This window comes from Rhincodon typus, chromosome 6 (assembly GCF_021869965.1).
Source record: "Rhincodon typus isolate 14 chromosome 6, sRhiTyp1.1, whole genome shotgun sequence".
NCBI lineage: Eukaryota > Metazoa > Chordata > Chondrichthyes > Orectolobiformes > Rhincodontidae > Rhincodon > Rhincodon typus.
In genome coordinates, this window is record NC_063337.1 from 107,152,558 (window position 1) to 107,179,608 (window position 27,051).

Consider the following 27,051-nt stretch of genomic DNA (forward strand, 5'->3'; position numbering starts at 1 on the left):
AAACAACTGCACCTCCCAGTCGCGAACCATTTCAACTCCCCCTCCCATTCCTCAGACGACATGTCCATCCTGGGCCTCCTGCAGTGCCACAACGATGCCACCCGAAGGTTGCAGGAACAGCAACTCATATTCCGCTTGGGAACCCTGCAGCCCAATGGTATCAATGTGGATTTCACAAGTTTCAAAATCTCCCCTCCCCCTAGTGCATCCCAAAACCAGTCCAGCTCGTCCCTGCCTCCCTAACCTGTTCTTCCTCCCACCTATCCCCTCCTCCCACCTCAAGCCGCACCTCCATCTCCTACCGACCAACCTCATCCCGCCCCCTTGACCTGTCCGTCCTCCCTGGACTGACCTATCCCCTTCCTAACTCCCTACCTACTATCAACCTGGGAGGCAGCTTTCAGGGAACTGTGGACATGAATCCCAAGATCCCTCTGCTCCTCCACACTGCCAAGAATCTTTCCGTTAACCCTGTATTCTGCTTTCAAGTTTGTCCTTCCAAAATGAATCACCTCACACTTTTCAGGGTTAAACTCCATCTGCCACTTCTCAGCCCAGCTCTGCATTCTATCAATGTCCCTTTGTAACCTAGAACAGCCCTCCGCATTATCCACAACTCGACCCACCTTCGTATCATCCACGAACTTGCTAATCCACCCTTCCACTCCTACATCCAAATCATTTACAAAAATCACAAATAGAAGAGGACCCAGATCCTTGTGGTACACCACTCGTAACTGAGCACCATGTTGAATATTTTCCGTCCACTACCACCATTTGTCTTCTAAGGGTCAGTCAATTCTGAATGCAATCTGCCATATTTCCCCCTATCCCATGCCTCCTTACTTTCTGCATGAGCCTCCCATGGGGAACCTTATCAAACGCCTTACTTAAATCCATGTACACCACATCCACTGCTCTACCTTCATCCACATGTTTGGTCACCTTTTCAAAGAATTCAATAAGGTTTTTGAGGCATGATCTTCCCCTCACAAATCCATGCTGACTATCATGAATCAAACTGTGCCTATTCAAGTGATCATCAATCCTATCTCTCAGAACCCTTTCCAATAATTTGCCCACCACTTACGTAAGACTAACCGGCCTGTAATTTCCGGGGTTATTCCTATTCCCTTTTTTGAACAATCAATCTTGTTCTCTTTGCCCCTTTTTCTTAAATAGTGGGGTTACATTTGTCACTTTCCAAACTGTAGGGATGATTCAGGAGTCTAAACAATTTTGAAAGTTTACCATCAATGAATCTTGAAAGACACAACTTTCAACACTCTGAGATGCAGATCGTCATCTCTCCAGGAACCTGTATATCTTTTTAATTCATTGGATATAGGCATCACCAGCTAGAGGTGTTCAGGATTTTACCACAAAACCACTCACTTCCCATGTTATAAAGGCTCATAGAATGCCACTATTTATAAAGCCCAAGACTGCATATGCATACTTTACCATTTTGTCAAAACTGCCCTGACACCTGCAATGATTTGTGCACATTCTACTTACAGATTCCACTTATATCCAAACAGTTCACAAGAATGTCTAATTATAAGTTCTGTGTTATCTGCAAAGCATGAGATTGTGCCTTGGATCCAACAAGTTTGGTCACTAAATAGACCAATAAAAGCATTGATCCTAATACCAACTCAGGAAAACTAATCTTGAATCTGTTAAACAACCCTCCCCTCCATAGCTCCACCAACTCCCAACCCCCACCCCCCTGCCAACAGTGTAGTTTCCTGCCACTTAGGTCGATGCCATATCCATTCTGCTCTTGCCCTTGGGCTTCAACTGTGCCTAAAAGCCCATTATATCGTACCTTATAAGGACAAAAGCTGGGTAAGACATATAGTATGGAGAGTTTGCTCTGCCATTCAATATGATTACTGGCTTCAAATTTCTGCCTGCTCCTCATATCCCTTGATTCCTATGGACACCAAAGATCTTTCTATCTCAGTGAGTCTTTAGAACTCTCTTCCCCAGAAATGACAGAGGTGGGAGTCTCAGAATACTTTTAAGCAAAGGTAAACAGCTTCCATTCTGGAAGGTCAAGTGCAGGTTGAAATAATACAGTGAATGGCAGAACCCTTAGGAGTATTTATATGCAGAGGGATCTGAGTATGCAGGTCGATAGATCACTGACAGTGACAGCGCAGGTAGATAAGGCAGTAAAAAAAGCCTATGGCTTGCTTGCCTTCATTGGAAGGGGCACTGAGTATAAGGATAGACAAATTATCCTGCAGCTTTACAGAACTTTAGTTAGGCCACACTTGGAATGTGCTTACAGTTCTGGTTACGACAGTACCAGAAGGATGTGGATGCTTTGGAGAGAGTACAGAAAAGGTTTACCAGGATTTTGCCTAAAATGGAGATTTTAGCTAAAAAGAAAGATTGGATAGACTGGGTTTGTTTCCATTGGAACGCAGGAGATTGATGGGTGACCTGATAGAAATTTATAAGATTGTGAATGGCATGGACAGAGTGGAAAGTGTGAGGCTTTTTCTCAGGGTGGAGGGGTCAATTACTAGGGGACACGAGGGGGGAAATTTAAAACACATGTGACAGACAAGTTTTTCACACAAAGGGTGGTGAGTACCTGGGACACACTGCCAGAGGTGGTGGTGGACACAACAGCACCATTCAAGAAGCACCTGGATGAATACACAAGTAGGAAGGGAATAGAGGGATATGGATCCTGTAAGTGAAGACAGTTTTAGTTTGGAAGGGCAAAATATGTTGGCACAGGCTTGGAGGGGAGAAGGGCCTGTTCCTGTGCTGTATTATTCTTTGTTCTTGACTAACAAAGGAGTCAGTGGTTATCAGGGGTAAGCAGGAATGTGGAATTGAGGAATGTGGCCTCAATTAGCTATGAATTTATTGAACGATGATGCAGGTTAGAGGGATTGATTGGTCTATTCCTGACCCCAATTTTTACGTACGTTCACTACTGCTTGTTTTATGTACACAGGAGAATGTGCAGACCATCTGCTGCCCTTGCTGTCCTAGGTGGTATGGTTGTGGTTTTGGAAGGTGCAGTTGAAGAAGTCTTGATGAGTTGCTGCAGTGTATTTTGTAGATGGCAGACACTGCTGCTACTGTGAGCTGCTGGTGGAGGATGTCAATATTTAAGGTGGTGAATGGGGTGGCAATCAAGTGGGGCTCTTTGTTTTGGATAGTGAGAAACTTCCTGTGTGTTCTTGGAGCAGTAGTCACCCAGACAAGTGAAGAGCATTCACTTTTTGATAGTGGACAGACTTTGAGGAGGAAGGAAATAAGTTGCTTGGCACTGAATTCCCAGTCTGTTACCTGCTCTTGCAGTCATAGTCTTTACATTGCTAGTCCTATTAAGATTCTGGTCAATGGGAACCAGAAATTGTTGATAATGTGAGATTCAGAGATGGCAGTACCATTGAATTTCAAGAGGTATAGTTAGATTCTCCTCCGTTGGAGCTATTCATTGCTTATCTCCTCTCTGATGGTTCTCCTACCTGAGGAGTTGTGAATGGTACTGAACATTGTACAATCATCACTGACCATCCCTACTTATGGTAGAGTAAAGAAGATCTTTTAAGTAGCAAATGAAAGTGGTCGGGCCTGGGACTTAATGCTGAGGAACTGCTGCAGGAATGTTGTTTTTGCCTGTCTGGGGAATCTGCAACATGGGGCACAGTCTCAGGATAAGGCCCTTATATTACAGGACTCAGCTGAGGGTAAACTTCATTACGCAGATAGTTGTGGATGTTCAGATTTTGGTTAATTCAAAGATGGAAGAGGTAGACTTTTTGAAGCACATTAATGGATGGGGGAGTGGGTGGGAAGTGGAGTAGAGACAGAAGATCAACCATGACTATACTGAATGACCAAGTAAGCTCTACTCCTCCTATTTCATATATTCTAGTGTTTAAATCAAGCTTGTTATTTCTGATTATAGAAACTTAGAAAATCAGAGCATGAGTAGGCCATTTGGTCCTTTGAGTTTGCTCTCCCATTCAATATGATCACGGCTAATCATCCAATCCAGTACCCTGTTCCACTTCCTCCCTATACACTTTGCTCCTTTTAGCCTAAAAAACTATATCTAACTCTATCTTGAAAACATTCAATGATTTGGTCTCAACCTCTTCTGTGGCAGAGAATTCCACAGGCTCACCATTCTCTGGGTGAAGAACTTTCTCCTCATCTCACTTCTAAATGACCTATCCTGCACCCTTAGACTGTGAACTCATCTCACTTCTAAATGACCTATCCTGCACCCTTAGACTGTGAACTCATCTCACTTCTAAATGACCTATCCTGCACCCTTAGACTGTGAACCCTGGTTTTGGACTCTCTAGATTCAAATGGACATTTTCTTATTTCAGTCACCCTATCATTAATTGTACGTTTAAGCAGTTCCTTGACAACAGTCTAACTGGTCTATAATTCCCTGGTTTTAAACTTCACTTTTCTTAAACAGCTTAGTGACATGCACCGATTTCCAATCTAAAGGAATGGTTTCAGAATAGAGAAGGGATTAGGAGATTTACATTTGGAGTACTTGCAATATTTTCACCTACTTGCTTGGGAATGAAAGCATGTGGTTCTGAAAATATGTTACTCTTTAGTGTCATTATTTTCTGCATTATTCTGCTTATGCTAATTTTGGTCAGTTCCTGCCCGTGACACAACACTAATCTCCTTCGGATGTCAGGGATACTGGCATCTGCTCCTATAAATATATATTCCTGAAATAAATTTCCCTCCATGTCTCTTTATGTAATAACTTTAAAATTGAAGGTTTCGTTTCACAGATTTATTGACATATAAATATAATTTATTTATAAACGTACAATTGACATATAATAGATACATCTATTAAATATATTCAATCTTCCCAAACCATTGAAAATATGCCCAGTCTCTTAGTAGCTATATTTTCTCAATTCTGGTATCAAGGCTTAAGACTGAGAACAGCTGGGAGTAATGACAGCCAGTTTCTTTCTATACACACAGTTGGGGCAGAAAAATTACAAAATAAACTGCTATCTTTTCCATTATTATGTTAATTGTCATCAGTTTCATTGTTAATATTGTTAAAGCAGTATTTCGGAAGTGGTATTTGTTTTACAGTCCTCCCGAAGAACCAAATTTTGCAGGCAAAAAGATACCTCGTTAGATCACCTTTAATTAAAGTGGGATATATTCAAAAAGATTTTTTATACAGTATCATTAAGAAGGTACCTGTCCTATTTGATCAGATTTATGTATAGTCGAACCAATATTCATTCTTCTCTGCTCAAGAAGAGCTCTGTATTTTATTCCACTGCTATGTGTATCCGTGGGATGATTTCTTCTAGTAAAAGCTTCAAGAATTGAAAATACAACAATAATTAACAGTGAAAAATGCACGATATACTTCACCCAAATGTCCCAATCCATCAGCTTGATACTTTCTGGTACACTAAAAATTTGGCATGATAACTCTGAACGTTAGAACATTTCTCAATTTTTTTTCTGCATCAGGTGATATTGCAGTGTTTCACCTTTAGATCTATATTCTAGAACCAAATTAAAAGTTAGCATGACTCTATAATATACAAGTGCACTATCAAAAACCAGTGTCTAGTCAATACAATCAATTCTCTTAACACACTGCTTTAAGTTAAATTTTACTGCCATGTTTTCAAGATAAACAGCAAAATGAGCATATTTCTCAGGTCTTATCTTGTTATTTTTAATCCTGATACAGCTTTTTGTGCAATATTGGATGTGACATTTTCCTTTCCAACTCCATATTTTAAGAAATCCTAATTATTGTGCACCTTAGTTTATAATAGCTTGCTGACTGGAGAAACAGCAGGTCTTCAGAATGCCACCCAATATCAATTCATAGCTCAGTCACGCCAAATATATTGAATGCACACAATCTGTCAAACCAGAAATTTTCCCAAGCATCTTTGAGATTTTTTAAGTATTTACATCATTATCCCATATCATTTGGATCAATTTATTTGCTCCATAAGATTGACATACTTAACCTAGTGTTTTCAGTGACTTCACTCTATGCACCGATTTCCCATAGTTTTGGCAAAGCTTCTACTAAAGCTGTGACAGATCATTCATTGTTAAGTTCATATTTTAAGGCATTTTATTCTTTATCTCTGGGTCTCTGGTGCAAAGTGGCATAAGGACAAACGAATTAGATGGTTAAATACATGGCTTAAAAAATCCAGAGAAAGGCAGGCAACTTATGGAAAAAGACAAGGAATAACCTCCTTTTCAGGCAAAAACAAAATGAAAAGGCAGGCTGGAGGTGTCTGTTAATGACAACTTGATAATAAATGATGGGAAAAGGTAGTAGAGAGAAAGCTGAAATCTGAGAAAATCAAGACACAGTCACTTTAAATGAACCTAGAAATAATTAGAGACGGAAGACACGTGAGTGTAGTTTATAAGATTCTAACTGTAGTTTTAGTCTCAAGCAGAGAATAAATCAGAAAGCTAAAAGTATATTTAACAGGATTAACACAGGAATCATTTTTGGGTGGTAGGGGAGGTGTTAGGAAAGAGGGGCAGTAGGAATGGTTACTAATCTTCATATTGCCTGAAAACCAAATACTGTGGAGGCAACACTAAGTTTGCAGGAAATTTTTAAAAATATTTCATGAGATGTCAGCCCCACTTGCAAGGCCAGTATTTGTTGCCTGTCCCTAACTGTCCATGGGGACCTCTTGGACCTTTACAGTCTAAGTGATGTAAGTACAACCAAAGGCTGTTCAGGTCGAAATTCCGCGTTTCTGACCTAGTACCAATGAAGGGACAATACAATTGTGGTGTTGATACTGAGCGAGTTGGAAGAAAGTTACAGGAACTGGTGTTCACATGTATTTTCTGCCATTGCCCTCACAGTTTGTAGAACTTACAGGTTTGGAAAATGTTGTTGAAAGATGCGTGGCAAATTGCTGCAGAGCATTTTTTCAATGGCCGATACTGCTGCCACTGTGCAGGAAGTGAATAGTTATATTGGTGGATAGGTGCTGACCAGGAGGGCTGCTTTTTCCTCAGTGTTGAGCTTCTTGAATATTGGTGGGGCTGTACCCATCCAGGCAGTGAACAGTATTCCATCATACTTCTGACATGTGTCTTGTTGATGGTTGTTTGGGACGTAGGAGGAGTTCATGGAACATAGTTTTCCAGATCAGTGAGTCCAGGAACCAATTAGGGAACAGGCTATTTTACATTTAGACTAAGGCAAAATGATAGGGTTAATTAATAATAACTTAGTAATAAAGGAGCCTTCCAGAGGACAGTGATCATAATATGAGGGAATTTTATATTGAACCTGAGAGATTTAGTTTGATATTAAGGTCTTGAATCTGGACATAGCAAACCAAGTAGGTGTAATGGATGATTTGGGTGGTTCATAAGTTTAAATAAATGTAAATTTCTTTAAGGAACAAAATTAAAAATGGGAAAATGGTCCAACTGTGGCTAACAAGGCAATTTAAGCTAGAACAAAAGCAAATACTGAAGAAACTGGAAACCTGAAACTTAAACCTAAAATTCTGAATATATTTCGCCAGTCTGGCAGCATCTGTTCAGAGAGAAACACTGAAGCAGTGGACAAATTCGATGAGGATGGCTCTTGCCCACTGGCTGGAGAGCTAGTGAGGGCCCTACATCATATCATTTTGGGACGTTCTACCATATTAAGTTCCAATTAGGTACTGGGTGAGCCTCCCCCATGATCAAAGACTCTGGGGGCACATGTCCACATGTTGACAGTTCTCTGTCAATCAGACTTTTAATTGTTCAGCAACACTAACACTGGAAAGGTGGCTGGCGCTCATAATGCTGAGGGATGGAGGCCACAGGGTGAATGATGGTGGGATGGAGACCACGGGGTAGGTGATGCAAGGGAGGGGTGGAGGGAGTTCCAAAAGCAAGGGCAAGGAGTTGGCTCTCAGGAGGCTCTCTGGATCCCTTAGTCAGGCAATATGCATTTAAACAATGGTCTACCCTCACCAGCTCTGAAAGCCCACGAAAAACCCTGCCATGGTTTGTTTTCCAGAAAACCTGTTCGCTTCTGAGTGAATACCAGCGTTGGCAGATGGGGAGGGGTTGATTGACCAAATGACATGTTGGCATTCATTTTAAGGGCATTTGAGAACATAAGTGAAGATGGCTTGTTGTAATTGTACAGAACCTTGCTGAGATCACAGCTGGAAACTGTACGGTTTTGGTCTCCTCATTTAAGGGAGGGCATACTTGCCATTAAAAAAAATCTTGCTGTTTGCTTCAAATGACTTCCATGTTGGTCACATGGCAACAAACTCTCAGGACATGCTCCATGTCTCCCTCTGTGCACCATCACGGTACATCTCTGGTCCACATACACTTTGCCTCTGCACTTCATTCTGCACTTCAATGAAGTACACAATAACTGGCGGTGAAAAGCTACTGCAAGGACACTTTGCACTCAGCAACAAACACCAGCTCATAGAAAGACCCAAGCTTCAGCTCAGGTCTGCTCACCTGCTTTTTGAACACTCATACACTTAGTGCCTACTTGGATGCTCCCAGTATCCCAGATATGCCTCAGCTTACCTAAAATGGAGTTTGGTCCCTCTGCCAGAGTTAACACATGCACAGTACTTTCATATTAACTTATCTTTTAACACAGACACAAAGCCAGGAACCCTATAATGGTTGTCAGCACTTGGCCATCAAGTCAAGGGTGATAGCTTTTGACCATGGAGTTCCCAGAAAATAAGTCAAGGGCAGCCTCTGATCCCATCCAGGGGCTTCAACAAAGTCAGTCAGCCATTCAGGATAGTCAGAATCAGTCTGCTCTCCTCATAAGACGTGAAAAGCCAAATGTCAGGAGGCTTCCACCTGCCTTGACTCTTTTTGCCCAACTGGGGGCTGTTTTCCTGCTTGAATGAGATCTAATATTATCTTTATTTTCCTTTGTTAGCCATAGTCTGGCAGGGGGGTGGGAACCAAAGGGTAGGCTTAGATGAGTCAGATTCAAATCTGGAAACAGGAGGCAGAACTTTAGTTAGTGATGTAGTCAGTGACTCCGAAAGACAAATGAAACAAGGATTAAAAAGCGTCCAGCAAAGGAAATTGATGGAATTGAGCTGCTTGTACCTCAACTCAAAGAGTATTATAATCAAGGCAGATAAATTAAGGGCACAGATAGACAAATGCTGGAAACCTGGCTAAAGGAAGGGCAGAACTGGCAGCTCTATATCCCTGGGTATAGAGTTTTCAGACAGGATACAGTGGATGACAAAAAAAACGAGGGGGTAGTAGAATTGGTTTAAGAATCAATTACGGTTGTGAGGAGGGATGATATACTAAATGGTTAACAAATAAGGCTTTATGGGTTGAGGTTAGGAATAAGAAAGGGCAGTCATACTACTAGAAGTATACTGTGGTAGTGGCAGGGAGATGGAAGGACATATGTGTAGACAAATTTCTGCCTGTAGGAATAGGAGGGCATTAATAGTAGGATACGTTAACTGTCCCAATATCAACTGAGTTTCACACAATATAAGGGGCCATTGAGGGTGAAAAATTCATGTTTCTGGCTGGTGACTCTAGAATCAAATGACATAATATCAGGATGAGTTGTGTATGTCATATGAGATGAAGATGAAGAAGATGAAGAATTTCTTCACTTGGGGTTGATGAACTCTCTATCTCAGAGAACTGTGGAAACTCAATTATTGAGAATGTTTTAATGCCATTAAGGGATATCGACAGAGCACGAAAGTGACACTGAGGTGGAAAGTCAGCTATGGTGTGTAACTTGAATAGCAGAACAGGTTCAATGAAGTGAATGGCGTACTCCTTTTCCTGTGGTCCTTTGTCTTTCGGCTGTCTGACCTGATACTAATTGTGAAAGAGGCAGGAGTGTAGTGAGGTTCCTGCACAATTTCACTACTAGAGCTGTCTTGGAGAAGGCTTGTAAATTCAATTTAATGTTCCAGTTTGATGACCTTTTCTCATAGCGAGAAAAAGAGATTTAACAGATTTAAGACCAATGCAGAGGCAGGCAAAGGGGTTGGGGAAACAACAAAACAATCTGTGGAAGGATTGAAGACAGCCGAAAGATTAAATAACAAAAAGGGACAAATAAAGTCATAAAATGTGCCTCAAAGTGTTTCATAAGAGCGTAAAAAATAGGATCAGAAATAGGGTGTTTGACCCCTCAATGATGCTTCGCCACTCAATAGGACTTGAAATCTAGGGGTAGATCGATAGTTGGATATAAAATTGACTTGAAGGTAGGAGACACAGGGCGGTGGTCGAGAGTTGTTGTTTGGACTGGAGGCCTGTGACCAGTGGTGTCCCGCGAGGATTGGTGCTAGATTCAATGCCTTTTGTCATTTATATAGATGATTTGGATTTAAATGCAGGAAGTACGGTTAATAAGTTTGTAGATGACATGAAAATTGGAGGTGTAGGGATGGTGAAGAAGGTTATCTCCGAGTGCAACAGGACCTTGATCAGATGTGCCCATGGGCCAAAAAGTGGCAGATGCAGTTTAATTTAGATAAATGTGACGTGCTGCATTTTGGTAAGGCAAATCAGCGCAGGACTACAAAGTTAATGGCAAGTCCCTGGGGAGCGTTGCTGAACAATGTCACCTGGGGGTACAGGTGCATAGTTCCTTGAAAGTGGAGTTGAAGGTACACAGGCTGGTTAAGAAGGTGTTTAATATGCTTGCCTTCATTGGCCATTGCATTGAGTATAGGAGTTGGGACGTCATATTGCGGCTGTACAGGACATTGGTGAGCCAAGTTTAGAATAATGCAATCAATTCTGGTCTCCCTGCTATAGGTAAGATGTTGTTAAACTTGAAAAGGTTCAGAAATGATTTTTATTTCAAGGATGTTGCTGGGATTGGGGGCTTGAGCTGATAGGGAGAGGCTGAGTAGGGTGGGGTTTTATATCATTGAAGTGTCAGAAGCTGAGGGGTGGCCTTATAGAGGTTTATAAAATCATGAGAAGCATGGATAGGGTGAATAGCCAAGGTCTTTTCCTAGGGTGGTGGAGTCCAAAATTAGAGGGTATAGGTTTAAGGTGAGAGAGCAAAGATTTAAAAGGGATTTGAGGGACAACTTTTTCACACAAAACGTGGTGCATGCATGGAACAATCAGTCAGAGGAAGTGGTCGGGGGTGGTATGATTACAACATTTAAAAAGCATCTGGATGGGTACATAAATAGGAAAGATTTACAGGGATATGGGCCAAATGCTGGCAAATAGGACTAGGTCAGATTGGGATGTCTGGTTGGCACGGCAATGTTCCTCACATCCACTTTCCTGTCCTTTCCCCAAAACCCTTGATTCCCCACGATTTTTATTTATACCACTGGCAAAACCAGAATTTACTTCCCATTCTTAATCACCCTCACACCAGGTCATTTCAATGGGCAGTTATGATTGTTAGTGGATCTGGAATTAGGTGTAAGCCAGATCAGATAAGGATAGCATGCTTCTCAAAGAGTTTTAGTGAAACAGATAGATCTTTATGGGCATGTGTTCTTCATTGCCATCATGAGATTAGCTAATAATTCTTGATCTTACTAACTGAATTTAAATTCCACCAGCTGTTACAGTGGCATCTGAATTGTGTCACCACAGCATCATCCCAGGTCTCTTGGATTCTACATGAATCAGGGAAAGATAACATAGGCACAGCAATGAGGAAGGCAAATGCTACACTAACCTTTATTGAAATTGATTAGAACATGAGAATGAAGAAATCTTATGATAATTATGGAGGCTTGATGAAATCATACCTGGAGTATTGCGGACTATTTTGGACATCTTACATATGAAATGATATGCCTGTCTTAGAGGACTGCAGTAAAGGTTCACGAGACTAATTCCTACGATGAGAGGACTGTCATTTGAGCAGTAGCTTTTCCTCCCATCCCCTTGTAATTACTGTCTAAAACTTTAAATCTGTGTGTCCTAGTCCTTGCATTATTAGCTAATGGGAACCATTTTCCCCTGTTTAGTTGATGTGAACCAGTCATAATCTTGTACATCTCTGTCAGATATCGCCTCATTCACTTTTCTCTAAGGAGGATAGTTATTCTAACCTGAGTTTGTGGTTAAACTTCTTCATCCATGGAATTATCCTGGTAAATCTCCTTATACTTTCTTAAGGACCACGCTAAGGTATGGTGACCAGAACTAGATGTGGGTGTGATCCAACTAGATTCACCATAACATCCCTGTACCTCTATTTATGAAGTCCCCATACCATATTGCTTTGCTAGTTATTTACTCAATATGTCTTGCCACCTTCAAAGATCTATGCTCATGATGCTCACTAATCACTTTATTCCGCACACTCTTTAGAATGAACTCTTGAGTCTATATTGCTTCTCCCTATCCCTTCTGTCACAGGTATCATCTCATACCAACCTGTAAGAATTTCCACCTCTACTTGTTCGCCCCCTCTGTCCTTTTGCAGTTGTTTGTCACACCTTCAGGTTGAGTATCATCAGGAAATTCACTTTTTTACTCTGTATTCTTATATTGAAATCATTTATCAAAAAAAGGCACTGGTCCCACCATTGACCCCCAGGGAATATCATTACCTACCATCCTTTAGTCTGAAAAACACCATTTCCCACAACTTATAGTTTTCTCTGCTTAAGCTTTCTTTTTTAAAATTGGCTCTCCTGCTCCGTACACCTTAATTTTATTAACCTTATGTATTACTGCATCAAAAATTTATGTTAGACTAGTCAAACATGACCTGCCTGTTAACAAATCTGTGAAGGTCTCTTTAATTACCTCAAATCTCTCCAAGTGTTTGTTCATTTTTTCCATGATCATTGTTGCTAAAACCCTACCTGCCACTGATGTTAAACTAACTGGCCTATAGGTACCCAAAGTGTGTTTTCTAAAATTAATTCTCAGGATGTGGGTTTCACTGGTATTTATTGCTTATTCCTAATTGCCCAGAGGGCAGTTAAGAGTCAACCACATTGCTGTGGGTCTGAAGTCACATGTAGAGGCCAGGAAAGGATGGCAGTTTCCTTCCCTAAATGACATTAATGAACCAGACAGACTTTTGTGACAATCAACAATGGATTCGTGATCATCATTAGACTCATAATTCCACATTTTTAAAAACCGAATTTAAATCCCACCATGTGCCGTGGTGGGAATTGAACCCAGATCCCTCTAGAAAGACAGGGTTTGGTTAGGGGTAGTCAGGATGGCTTCATGTGTGGGAGATCACGCCTCACAAAAAAAAAATTGTTACAGCTCTTTGATGAAGTGACCAGGAAGGTTGATGAGGGCAGGGTGGTAGACGTAGTCTATATGGATTGCAGTAAGGTCTTTGGTAAGGTTCCACATGGTAGGCTGCTCTGGAAGGTTAGGTCACATGGAATACAGGGAGAGCTGGCAAATTGGATACACAATTGGCTTGATGGTAGGACGTAGACAGTAACAGTGGAAGGATGCTTGTCTGACTGGAGGCCTGTGACTAGTGGTTTGCCTCGGGGGTCAGTGCTGGGCCCATTGCTGTCTGTTATCTATATCAATAATTTGGATGAGAATGTACAAGGCATGATTAGTACGTTTGTGGGTGACACTAAAATAGGCGGTATTGTGGACAGTGAGGAAGGTTATTAGAAATTGCAGCAGCATCTTGATCAGCTGGGGAAGTGGGCCGAGAATGGCAAATGGAGTTTAATATAAATAAATAAGTGTGAGGTGTTGCATTTTGGAAAGTCAAATCGAGGTAGGAGTTTCGTGGTTAATGGTAGGGCCTTAAGGAGTGTAGTGGAACAAAAGGACCTTGGAGTTCAGGTGCATGGTTCTCTGAAAGTGGAGTCACAGGTAGACAGATCAGTGAAGAAGGCTTTTGGCACACCTGCCTTCATCAGTCAGGTCACTGAGTACAGAAGTTGAGAAGTTATGTTGCAGTTGTACAAGACATTGGCGAGGCTGCACTTGGAGTATTGTGTTCAGTTTTGGTCACCTTGCTATAGGAAGGTTGTTATTAAACTGGAAAGAATGCAGAAGAAATTTACAAGGATGTTGCCAGGTCTCAAGGGACTGAGTTATAGGAAGAGGTTGGACAAGCCAGAATTATTTTTACAGCATAGGTGACTGAGGGGAGATCTTATAGATCATGAGAGGCATGGATAGGGTGAATGCACTCAGTCTTTTTCCCAGGGTTGGGGAATCGAGGACTAGAGGGCATCAGTTTAAAGTAAAAGGGGAAAGAATACATGGAAACCTGAGGGGCAACTTTTTTACAGAGGGTGGTACGCATGTGGAATGTGCTGCCAGCGGAAGTGGTCGAGGTGGGTACATTAACAACATTTAAAAGGCATTTGGGTGAATACATGGACAGGAAAGGTTTAGAAGGTTATGGGCCAAGAGCAGAGAAATGGGGTTAGTGTGGATGGACATTTTGGCTGGAATGGACCAGTTTGGGTAGAAGGGCCTGTCTGCGTACTGTAGGAGTGTATGACTCTATAACATTAACAATCCAGTGATTATACCACTAGGTTATCCCTTGCCTAGACTTTGATTTGATTTGATTTATTGCTGTCACATGTACTTGAGTGCAATGAAAAGCTTTGTTTTGTGAGCAGCACAGGCAGATCACAACACACAAGGACATAGAGATCACAGACTGCTTACAGCTTTCTCAGTCTGTTGTATATTCCACAGCATCATTCCGTATTAGGAAAGCTTGGTGGATCATGGCTAGCCTTTCCACCATTTCCATCTCCACTTCTCTGGGCAACATGGGACATAAGGCTGGATGAGGTGACATTCATTCTACGATGTGGAGGTGCCGGTGTTGGACTGGGGTGAACGAGGTCAGAAATCACACAACACTAGGTTATAGTTGTTGGACTACAACCTGGTGTCGTGTGGATTCTGAGCACATTTGTTCTCAGCATAGACAACCCTTCCAGTACATCTTGCTGATTAATTTCTTACAAACATATCTCTACTGAATAAAAGCAAAGTACTGTGGATGCTGGAGACTGAAATTAAACAGAAAGCATGGGAGAAACAGCACATCTGGCAGCTTCTATGCAGAGAGGAACAGAGTCCAATGTGCTCTCCTTCAGATTCTGATCATGTTACATCATTGTACTGATGAACTAGTATCAAAGAATTCTGATTTCTAAGAAAATTTCTTTGTGAGTTTCTAATAGACAGTGGAATTGAGGGATATTTTAACTAACTTTACACAACCATTTACAAACAAACTACCATAGGTCACCTTAAAGCGCAACAAAATGCATGCTCAATGAGATGTACATACATTGTTTTGTGATAATCGCCTAGCACCTAGGCTCCTTCCTGCACCTGAGTTGCCTAAGGCACTTGATTCTAAACATTAATGAACCCTATTTGTATTTACATTATACTAAAATATTCTTACCAACTGAAGGAGCAGAAAGTAATCGGTCTACTCTTGAAACTGATCGCACGCCATTCATTAAGTTGCCTCCATCAATACTCAACTGGGAAACATTAGTTCGATGAGGTTGCAAATTTGTTTTATGCCCATTGTTCCAAGGTGATAAGTAGTTTTGAGCATCACCTTAAAAAAGAAATTTAAATTTTGCGTCACTGTTTTCACAGACCTGATTTTTACATGCTTTAAGACCAGAGTTACATTATTTATTTTTTATGACTCGATTACTTGTGAAACTGTAAAACTGCTATCAAGTTTAAAACTTGGGTAACAACATAATTCTTCTGAAACTTGGGATGCAATTTAATGATTGCAAAGGTGGCGGGAAATAAGCAGGAAGGAGAACTTAATTGGGGTGGAGATGAAGCATCAGGTTCCTGGTGTCAGGAAAAGGTCTCTGAAATAAGTCTTGTTTGGGGAGTGCGGTGGAAGTCATTGGAACAGGGAGTGGAGGTTGAGATACTTCTTGTACTGTGAGTTGTGGTTCTCTGAGAGATTGTGTTGGCTAAAATAAGGAAACTTGTGGCTGACAGAGGGAGGGAACTGGGTGATAGAGGGAAGGTCAAGATTGACTGAGGGCAGCTCAAGTTAGATTCAGGGAAAGAAAGGGATCACTGAGGGAGAGCTGACAGCTACTGAGGGCAGGTCAAAATAATGGAGAGAGGTTTGAAGATCACAGAGGTGAAGGGGAACATGTTGAGGATGACAAACAGAAATTGGAGTGTGACAGACAGTTGATGAGGACGATGGTGGGAGTTTTAAGGGTGGGTCAGGAGCAACTAAAAAATGCTGGATGTGAGGGTTGGCATCTCCATGGTAATAGCAAGTGTGTTGAAGGATACTGCAGCAACTACATGCTGAGGTATCAAGAGACCAGTTGAGATTGAGGGCCACAGTTTGATTTGAGGTGGCCAGGGTCTGATTAAAAGAAAGCACAGCATCTCCCAACGGTACAAATGTGCAAGATCAGGAATGTGGGTCATGTAGACAGTCATCATGTATTCTTGTCTGCCTTCTGTCCACACAGCACTTCTGAATGCTTCAGGTCTAGTTCATCTATAACTTTGGAGGCTTAGCCAGAAAATAGGAATTGGGAGAAGATGGTATCAATGATCAGAAGGTCAATGATGTAAAGCACCCAAGGGTGAGGCTTCTCAGGCCACTTGGCAGGCAGGTAAGGACCGATGAGATAATTAGTATTGGTCTGATAGCTTTGAAAACTCAAAACAATTACGGCAGATGTCTAAGATGCAATGCTAGAGATGGCTGAGACTGCCTGGGAAGCCAGTCACTGACCTGCATTGGCTTATTCATAAAGACCTATGGACCAATGAAATGGATGACAACCCAATGTCAGTCACTCCAGCATTTAATGTTGATGTCACTAGATTGCTCAAGGGGTCGATGGTGGAACATATATGACACCTCAAAGCCATCCATTCACATATGCATCAGGGAAGTCACAAATGCCCTGTGCAAAAAGACTGAAGGTTCATTTAATTCACTACCAAATATGTGAACTAGACTGTCAGGGTTGTGGGCTTTAGCCTAAAACAGGTTTCCCAAAAATACAAAGGGTTATAGGCTGCACTCATGATGACAAAAGCTCCCTAGAAACAGTCAGTGGCATTTATTAACCAGAAGAAGTTCCACTCCATCATCATGCAATTCCACCATTGCAACCATACAACAAATCCTCTTAGTGTGCGCTCAGTTCCCAGACAGCTCTCATGATTCCTACATTCTTCAGTACTCATTGGTTCCATAGCTATATCAGACCCCTGCACGAATCCAGGGTTGGATCCTAGGGGACTGGGGCTATCTACTAAAAAACATGGCTCATGGCACCTGTATGGAATCAATAAAGTCCAGAGGAGGAGAGGTACCACACCTACTATGACTGCACAAGGACAAGTTTTGATCAGATCATCGGATTGTCGGAAATGAGGTTTCATCATTAGCATTAATCAATAATGCTGCTGTATGTGTCTTAGAGGGTGCCTGGGATCATGAGAGGGATGACGAATTGCTAGCCAATGAAATAGAGGGGCCATACTCCTGCTTGAAGAATGAGGAGGGGAAGGTGCAAATAGCCATGACAGCAAGTGTGTTGTGTCTGCATTAGAGATGCCCCAGTGATGGACAGACATGCAAGGGAGATCCATGATGCTCTCATTCACACTTGTTGAAGCCAGAGTGAAGCCCCTCAAGTCACAACGGTTCCTAACTCTCAAACATTTTCAACATAAGTCTGCACTCAACTTTGCCAGCCTCCATCCAGAACATCCCAAGGTTCTGTGATCTCTAATACCTAGATGTGCAAAGGCTGCAGAAGTTTGGGAACACTCTACAATGTGCAGTAACTCCTGAAGCCACGCACCTTCTTGACTTGGAACTGGGTCCCCCATGCCTTACTGTCACAGGCTCAAGATTCTGAAACAGTCTTTCATACAGCACAGTGCAAGGACAACAGCAGATCCACACACAAAATACCACTTTCTTAGAGGAAGTTATGGAGGGACAACAAATACTGGTTTGCCAGCAACGTACACACCAGAAGTACAAAACATATAATCAGAAATGAACACTTACATGCCATTACATCCCTCATTAATAAATGAGATACTATCAGCATGCCATTACATCCCTCATTAATAAATGAGATACTATTAGCACCTCTTCATTCACAAATGATTGTCACTTTGGATGAAAACCATTACAAACCATTGTCTGGCTAAGTAAGCCTCACCAATATGATCACTCACCATAAATGAATGAAGTAGGTAAAGTATATATTTAGAGATAGTTGTTGAATGATTGAACACTTATGCCACTTGTGCCATCACAAATCCTACATTTATTCTCACCATGATTCCAAATTCTGCAACTTTATTGGAGACAGGCTGCTGAATGTGACACACCTCTGCGTGATGTGCTCTGGCAGCTAAAGTTTTGGGAGGTCTGCCCTGACGGTAACCTACATGACAGAAGTAGCAGAGATAGTAAGAATTGCAGATGCTGGAGAATCTGAGATAACAAGGTGTAGAGCTGGATGAACACAGCAGGCCAAGCAGCATCAGAAGAGCAGGAAGGCTGACGTTTCTGAAGAAGGGTCTAGGCCCGAAACGTCAGCCTTCCTGCTCCTCTGCTGCTGCTTGGCCTGCTGTGTTCATCCAGCTCTGCACCTTGTTATCTTACATGACAGAAGTGATGGCTTCAATGATCTCCTCCACCAAGTGAATGGCTGTGCGCAACCTCTGGCATCTCTGCCAGATATTCCCCTGTCTGCCTCTGTCTCTTTAGCAGGTTTCCTTTAGGCTTGGCTGTGACCATGCTCGCTTTCTTGTCTGCAAGGATTAGGATGCAAATATAGAGCATTCCTCCACCCATCCCTTCTTATCATGAGCAAGTTTCTCATGGAGACGTAAAGGGAGATTTAATGTGATCTCAATGAGACCTAATCCCCTTATCTGCATTCCTCTAACAAATAATAGGCCCTCTCTAGCAAGTGGTCAGCGCCTGCACTCTCATGCCACTTGAATAACATTGTCTGCATTATGTGGCTCATTTATATTCAGGACTCATGTTACATCTGGTGCTGAAGCTCAAAACATATTGTCCCACCTGATTTACCAGATACATTGCTCATTGCTCTCATGGGACCCACTTCGCTGCTACTCCACTTCCAGCACTGGCTGAGGTTAACATGAAGGTCCCAGCTTCTCGAACTTACCTGACAGCCTCAGGTTGAACTCATCACCAGTCATCTTTCTCTGTTGAGAGAGCACCCTTACTGTTCTCTGGGACTATGGCAACTTTACTTTTATACCCTTATTGCAGTCACCCTTACAGAGTGGAGGAGATCATTTTTCCCTTTCTTACATCGAACCTGAACCCGGGAATGTCTGTGAAATCCACAGCAGCTAATCTCCATGATATTGTCATACTGGCCACTTTGGCCAGGTGAGAAAATCTCTTGAGGGCTGTTTGCAGGGAACAGCACCTCCTACCATTGCTGGATAACCTGAAGGAGAATGTCAAGGGAGACATTGCAGAACATGGTGTGTTGCAATGGCTGCTCAGGTTTAAGGTCAAAGAAAGGTTTGGAAGTCAACTGAAGCAATTATAGCTCAGTATTTGAGGCAGAAACAGTGCTTGAAAGCCAAGTAGAGGATGTTGTGGCTCTGTACACTACGGAACAGCTGTTGCTAGCTTGTGGACAGGTTATACATGTTCAGCTGCTGTTTAAAAATGACCTTCAACACCATTACCTGATGGTATGCTCATCAACTTTCTCCCTGCCACTGCTGTGTTATTGGTCAGGCCCTCAGGTTCTGCATATCTAATTGGCTAGCTGTTTGGTAATCACGAATAGCCAGCCTTCCCCACTATGAAGGGCAGTTCTGTTTACTTTGGGTGCACTGACAGGATCTGCATCTTGTACATTAAATCAGTCAGTGTGACTCAGCAGCAGCATTGTAGAATCTCTCAATGAGGACACTCCATCAGCTACCAGTTTGTATTCTTTTACAACATTCCAGAAATTTACAACTATGAGCAATATTCATGTGTTAGAACTAACTTTAAAAATAAACTATATGATGGCACAGATTGATACAGATGGGCCAGCACGATGGATCAGTGGTTAGCACTGCTGCCTCACAGTGCTGGGGACACAGGTTCAATCCCACTTTTTTTCATTAATGAGATGAGGGCATTGCTGGCTAGGCAGCATTTATTGCCCAGAGTCAACCACATTGTTGTGGGTCTGGAGTCACATGAAGGCCAGACCAGGTAAGGATGGCAGTTTCCCTCCCTGAAAGGGATTAGTGAATGGGTTTTTCCTGACAATCTGTGATGGATTGATGGTAATCAATAGATTCTTAATTCCAGATATTGTATTGAATTTAAAGTCCACTATCTGCCATGGCAGGATTTGAACTCAGGTTCCCAGAACATTATCTGGGTCTCTGGATTAACAGGCCAGTGATAATACCACTAGGCCATTGCCTCCACCACCACTGAGAAAACTGATGCAAAATATCTATTCGGTTCCTCCACTATTTCTTTCTTCCCTAATAAAGTTAAGAACTTGTAAGTACAGATGGATATTCCAAATCATTCCTCCAATTTTTCTTAACAATTTATTGAAGAACAAAAATATGTATTCATGTAGCACCTTTCATATTCTCAGAAATTCTTGAATCATTTCATGTATAGCATTTGAAATACATCAATGATGTTTTGTAGACAACCACAGCATTATGTGCACACAGAAATTTCATATCAATAAAAAAGTATTGACTTAGCATCTTTTTTGGTGGTGTCAAGTGAAAGGTGAAGGGACGAATTCTACAATCTCTGACATTTCAAGGATCTTGTGGAGCAGTGCTAGTGTCTCTACTTCAGAATCAGAAGGTCAGGACCACCTGCCCTGGATGTGGGTCACTGTGTATACAAACAGGTTGATTAAAATAAGTACAATCTCTGACATACAAATGAAGTTGTGCACCAGGATCCTGTAGAAGTCCTGATGTACATCTCTGTGGAAATTGCCTTCTCATGGGTTGGTTCCTTGCTGCCCAAGACCCTGCAATAATGTTTCTGATTCTGAGTAAGAGTCAGAGACTTCAAACAGCTCCTGGAGAGTTAGTCAGGAAATTTGAGATCAATTAAACCCATTCTAATACCTGGTTAATTCCACAATTTATCCCCAAAGATGCCTCGAGCACCAGACTACACCCCACCAACATGATCAGACAATTCAGGACCAGACCTGGCCTCCCCTGCCTGAACTAAGTACCCTGACCATCTGACACCATCCTGACCATGCCTGCTCACCACTTGACCAGGTCTCACTCTCCTCCTGACCATTCTCTGACCTGACTATGCCCCTCCAGAACACCCTAACAGCCCCGTCCCAACCTGACCCATCATATCGACAATCCACTTACTCACCCACTCGCTAACATTAATGGGACCAGTAAACTCACCTGAATATAGCAACCGGTAATGTAATATATATAATGGTGCTAATTGCCCCTGAAAGATATGTGGTGAGCTGCCTTCTTGTTTGCTGATGGTTTGAAACCACAAACCTACTCTCAAAAAATTGCTGATTCCATAGATTTAAAATAATTTGGTGAGTATGGTGACCTGGTCATCATGAGTGTGGCAGGTATCAAAATCCTTCTGGACTACATTGTTTTAACAGACACAGTTGGTAACAAAGGTGCTGTTGAGAAAGAAGGAATTAAAAGTCTAAAAGGGCCTGAACTGCCTTTCTAGTTGCTGCAAATGTTTTTCTAAAAGATAAAAGTTGGTCCTCTGCTGGGTTTGGAACCTGCCCCTGAGGAAAGTCATTAGTGGCTTGATTATATTAGAATCCTAACAAAGTTTATTATCCTGCATATCCCGGATCCCCTTCCACTAATCATGGAAAATTCTGCCCCATCTCTGTATTGCAATTAGTCTCTTGAAATCAGATATAAATGATTTAGGTTAAGTAATACATGTTATTAAAAGGAATTAACTGACTGGCCAGATGACTTTTATCACTACCTTTGAGTTCAGAAAATATACAATATAGGCCTTATCAATACAAGAGTGTGGCCTAGAATTGAAAGCCACATACAACTGCTAAAATAAAAAAAAAAGGGATACTTTATTCCTGAACAGGCATTTTAAAAATCCTCCTTAAAGGATTAGTAAATGTCATATTTAATAAGCTAGTGTTACACAAAATTATAAGATACAATGTTTAAAAATATAGTGCGCTTGAGATTAAAACTCATTTTTCATCAATACTTGTTTTGAAATTCAAACAACAATGAAAATGAATCGAGTACTTCTTTCTTCTGTCAGTTGCCTTCTGTGTGAGAGAAGTTCGCTAGCACAGACTTGCAGCAAATCCCTAAAGATATCACAAGGGAAATGTAATTTGTGTAGCATTGCTTGAAGTGGTGCTACAGAAACAAATTTGCCTCTTATGAATTTGTTGACCACAAGGCAACAAAAGAAGGGATATGTGATCTATCAGATATCATTTGCATCCTCTCTTTATTATGGCAATTTACTTTCCCCTTTAAAATTCTCTTCACTTTCCTCTCTTGTATGCCTCCTGGCATCACATACCATAAGCTGGTTAAGAAAGAAAGCAAACTGGATACGTCTGGGCCTGCTGAGTTTCTCCAACAATTTCTGTCTTGGTATGCCTTCAATAACATCTACTAGGTGCACAGGAGTACCCCTACATGGCTGTGCCTTGTTTTTCAAATTTTTATGGGACAGTTCCTAGTTTAGAGATCGCCATCTAGATCATTGTCCTGGCCTCAACATCCAACATTTACAGCAATAGATTAGCTTTCAGACCAATATTATTTTGATTAATATGCAGCTTGTTTTTATTTAGAAAGACTTATTTATTTGCATACATCATGTGATGTACTTGAAAGAGTCCTCTGCTAAAGTTCCTATAAGTCAAGTTCCTTGCCCCACTATACATATAACTGGTTTGATTCCTTCCCATGGGAATAAGAGTCTACTTGGAGTTTTGCCGTACTTTGCATTTGAAACATTCCTGACAAATCAACAATTAACTATATCACAAAATTACAGAAATGTTATGGTGCAGAAGGGGCTATTTTGCCCCGCTTATTTGCATGACTTTATTACAGTCCAATTAGACACCCCAAAACCATGAAAAAAAAATTCTGAAACATCTACCAGATCTTGCTACCCTAATGCTTAGCTAACTTGACTTCTGTTGGGAAACGATTTGCTGATATTTACAGAGATGCAGGGAAGGAATGTTGAAGGTGGTAGCAAATAGGAAATCGGAAAATCCTGGAAATGGTGGAAAATGGAGGAAAGGTTTCGACTTCGAGTTGGTCAGCTAATCATGATATTAAGGAGAGGCCATGATTGGCAGAAGTGCAATAGAGGAGGTGAAAGAACCACTCCTGTTTCTCCTGGTGCAAAAGGAAGTGAGCCATTCCCATCTCCACTTCGCTGCCAGATATGACAAGTCCTGATAGCACAGGTGGCATCTGCAAAATTTAAATCAAGTTCACTCAGTGTGGAAACTTTAAATGTAATGATGAAATGTCTTGCCCTTCTTTACATGCCATGGAACCTGCCACTGAATGAGGGATTTTACTTTGAACCCACCTGTTGTGGGGGCATTAATATTGTTCCCAAAGTACGTATCACATTCATTGAAATAATTAATTACTAGAAAAATAGAAAAAGAATGCTGTGTATCCCTGCCTTTTATTGCTGTCCAAGAACAAAAATGGAGATTTGTACTTCCACCTGGAGTACATCAGGTGACACCAAAACAATTCCAGCCTCATCATCTTCCTGGATAATGATCCAATAACCATAACGATACTGTGAAATGAAGTCAGTATGATATATGGCTTAAAGAAACTTGGAGGTGGTAATGAATCTGCTGTCCTTTTTGTTTTAGATACTGGAGGTTATGGATTGTGATGTGCTACTTGTAGACAGTACACAATGCTGCCACTGTTTGTGGGTGGTGGAGGAGCTGGATATTTAGACTGGTTGATAAAATGCTGAACAAATGGACTGCCTTGGCTTGGATTCAAGTATGGTTTTATTTCTTCTTGCACCTATTCAAGGAAATAGAGAATTTTCCATCATACTCCTGACTTGGACATTGTAAGTGATGGGAAAGTTTTGGGGCAGGTTCAGGAAGTGAACAGCTGGCTGAAATTATTCAGCCTTTGATGTGTTGTAATAGCAATGAAACTTGGATACGTGTGTCTCTACATTGTGCTGAGAATCATTCCCTTTCAAAGTGTGAAAAATGGCAAAAGCAAATGCCTGTTGAAGGATAACTAAAAATGAGCAATAAATGTTACCGAAAGTATAATGAGTATTACCTTAAATGAAAATTGTGACTTTATAAAAAAAAACTCTTTTTGTGAAGGAATTTTTTGTAGAAATGGAAGGAGTTTGCAAAAACTCTACTGTATGTTTTCTTACCACTTGTTGCACCCTTTTGGGCCAAGGCACGGCGCACTCCATGCCAAAGCAGCGCAATTTCTTCATCAGTTGGTGTGCTATCCAAACGCAATCTGTCCCCTTCACATTTAGAGTCTTGTTTTGTGTTATTGTTTACATCATCTTGTTGAAGCACAGATTTGCTAGTATTTACTGAATAGGTTGCTTTAGTAACTGTTTCATATGGGGACACTAAATAGGATGAAGGAAATGTAGTGATGGTGACAGATGTGTTATTCAAAAAATTTCTCTGAGGCCAAAGGCCTGAGACTGCAGTTTTATCTTCACTATCTTTACTAGAAGTATAATGAATGTCTGGTATAAATTCCCTTAATTTAGTGGACGAATTGTCAATGACATTAGCAGGCTGCATTTGTGACTGACAACTGTTGTTGAAATTGCCTGTTGTTCTTTGACAATGTTTGCTGTCAATAGCTAGTCTGGGTGGAGGATGTGGTATCAATATTTTACCCTGAGATTTCATTGCTTCACTGGCTGACTGGGGCCTGATTATGGTCCCTTTCCGGCAGTTGCCTCTTGTACAAAAATAAACTTTAGCAGAATGGGCTCTTTTGATCACTTTGGAATGTCCTTTCCTTACCATGGGTTTCTCAGGTTTGATAATAGTGTTCTTCACGGTTATTTCCTGGTCTATGTTTCTAGTTTCTGTAGCTGCCCAGGCTTGTTTAGTAAGATGATATTGCGGTGGTACAGCTGGTGTTATTCCATGGGTCATAGAAGCTGTTTCTAAAATGACAGGATCTGTCACTGCTCCCTTGGTTTCAGTCTGCTGGCGGCCAGCAAGGATACAATCTACAGCAGTCTTGTGACCGGTATTTAGTGTGGTCCATTTTGATTCTTTTTTACTTTCCACAATTGACTTACCATTGGTGAAACTGCCATTATTTTCCGAACAAGGTGACTGTAATTGAGTCTGACTAGTTGATCCTGAACTTTTACTTTCTTTTGTATTCTCCAATTCTTCTCCAGCACCTTTATTTGGCCCCTTTGTAAATTGATTAGTTTGTTCAATCTCATCAAACCATCTCAGCTTTTTCTTTGTTGGATTTTTGACAGATTCTGCTTCTTTCATTTTTACCAACTCCACGCTGTCCCTGATGGAGGATGCCATTTGAATTCCAAGCACACCAGTTGCAGACAGTACAGATTTGGGATAACCATTTTCATACTTTGACACTTTCTTTAGTATTCCCTTCAGTAGGTTGAAATTACTCTTTTCATAGAAATACTTTTTGCTGGTTTTTAATCTTGTAGTAGACATTGACGAATGTGCTGCCAGTTTATTTTCCTTTCCTTCTGTCACATTATTTTCAGAATCAGATTCAGAAGAATTAAATGCTGCTTGAGAAGGAGCAGATTTCTGACTCGCTCCTTCAGAGCAATGTCTACTTTTAATGCTCAAATTATATTTGTTAGAAGTATGGTTGCCTTCACTTTCACTGGAAATGTCAGCTTTTTGGTTTATTTGATTAGTTGCACCAGTGCATGCCAGTAGATGACTTTGTTGGACAGTCTTCTGACTCTCTTTTATACTGTCAGTTTTCCTTTTGTCACTGAACAATTGTGAGTTTGGACTAAAGGTTAAAAAGAAAGGTGTTGCTAAAGGCAGTTTCAAAGAATGCAACGTTACAGGTTCACTTTGGTGCACAGATTCTAATCTGTCATTCACATCTGAAACTTGTGTCGCTTCCCTAGGTGTTGGATCTGGCGTAGACCAGGCATTGCAAGGCCTTGTTGGAGAATGAGCAGTGTGGCCAAGGGAGCTTTCTGAAGAAGGTCGGGTTGTTGGATGACTCTCTGTAGAGTGGGCATTATTTTCTATAATTTTATGTTGATTGTTATTGTAAAATTTTGTTGAGTATTCATTCTGATATCTTTCAACAGAAGAAAGAGGACTTGAGTCAAAACATTCAGAACCAATTTTCGCAGAAGCTAATGTATGTTGCTTATCACTCAAATATTCCTTTGTAGCTGAAGCTTCAGTCTCATTTGTTCTCACAACTGCTGAAGAGAGGGAAGTTCGGCTACTATCCAAGTTGTTGATCCAGGCACTTATATGTGTTTTTTTCAGAGGATAAAAATCTGTTCTACATGAGTTAAAAGAATCTTTTACAGGTGGATGTGGCTTCATTCTGTTATTGGAAGTATGATTATTCTGAACAGAGAGAGAATTTGATTCAATTGGCTCAGTCTGGTGGGCAGTCTTTTGCCCCTCAGTTTCTAAACTGTCAAGACTTGATAAGCTTTCAGACTGATAAAGTTGGTCAATTTCTTGTCGGAATTCCTGTAAAATTCAAACATAAAATTTATTGTTGACTCAGTTACAATAAAAAGAACATAAGCAAAAGGCTAAATAATACTTGATCAGCTGACCTCACTAAATTTATCTAATCCTGTCAATTTCACAGAGATATCACTGAACTGTTAAACAGAATTGGATGCTACTTTAGAGACAGTAGGAACTGCAGATGCTGGAGAATCTGCGATAACAAGGGGTCGAGCTGGATGAACACAGCAGGCCAAGC

The 27,051-nt window shown here is 41.2% G+C and overlaps 1 protein-coding gene across 7 annotated transcripts in view; it reads right to left on the reverse strand.

The window, feature by feature from the left end:
* Positions 1-27,051, reverse strand: part of cep126 (centrosomal protein 126) — a 333,901-nt gene that overhangs the window by 265,354 nt on the left and 41,496 nt on the right. Inside the window, exons 6-8 of one of the 7 annotated variants that reach the window (XM_048597775.1) lie at positions 25,391-26,810; positions 15,443-15,604; positions 5,233-5,354 (exon numbers count right to left, since the gene is read on the reverse strand). In XM_048597775.1, coding sequence (XP_048453732.1) covers positions 5,233-5,354; positions 15,443-15,604; positions 25,391-26,810 — 1,704 coding nt within the window. Of the gene's footprint in view, positions 1-5,215; positions 5,355-15,442; positions 15,605-20,673; positions 20,927-24,487; positions 26,811-27,051 lie in introns of those variants that run through there. The other 6 variants (XM_048597772.1, XR_007262251.1, XR_007262252.1 and 3 more) reach the window with 6 other exon arrangements.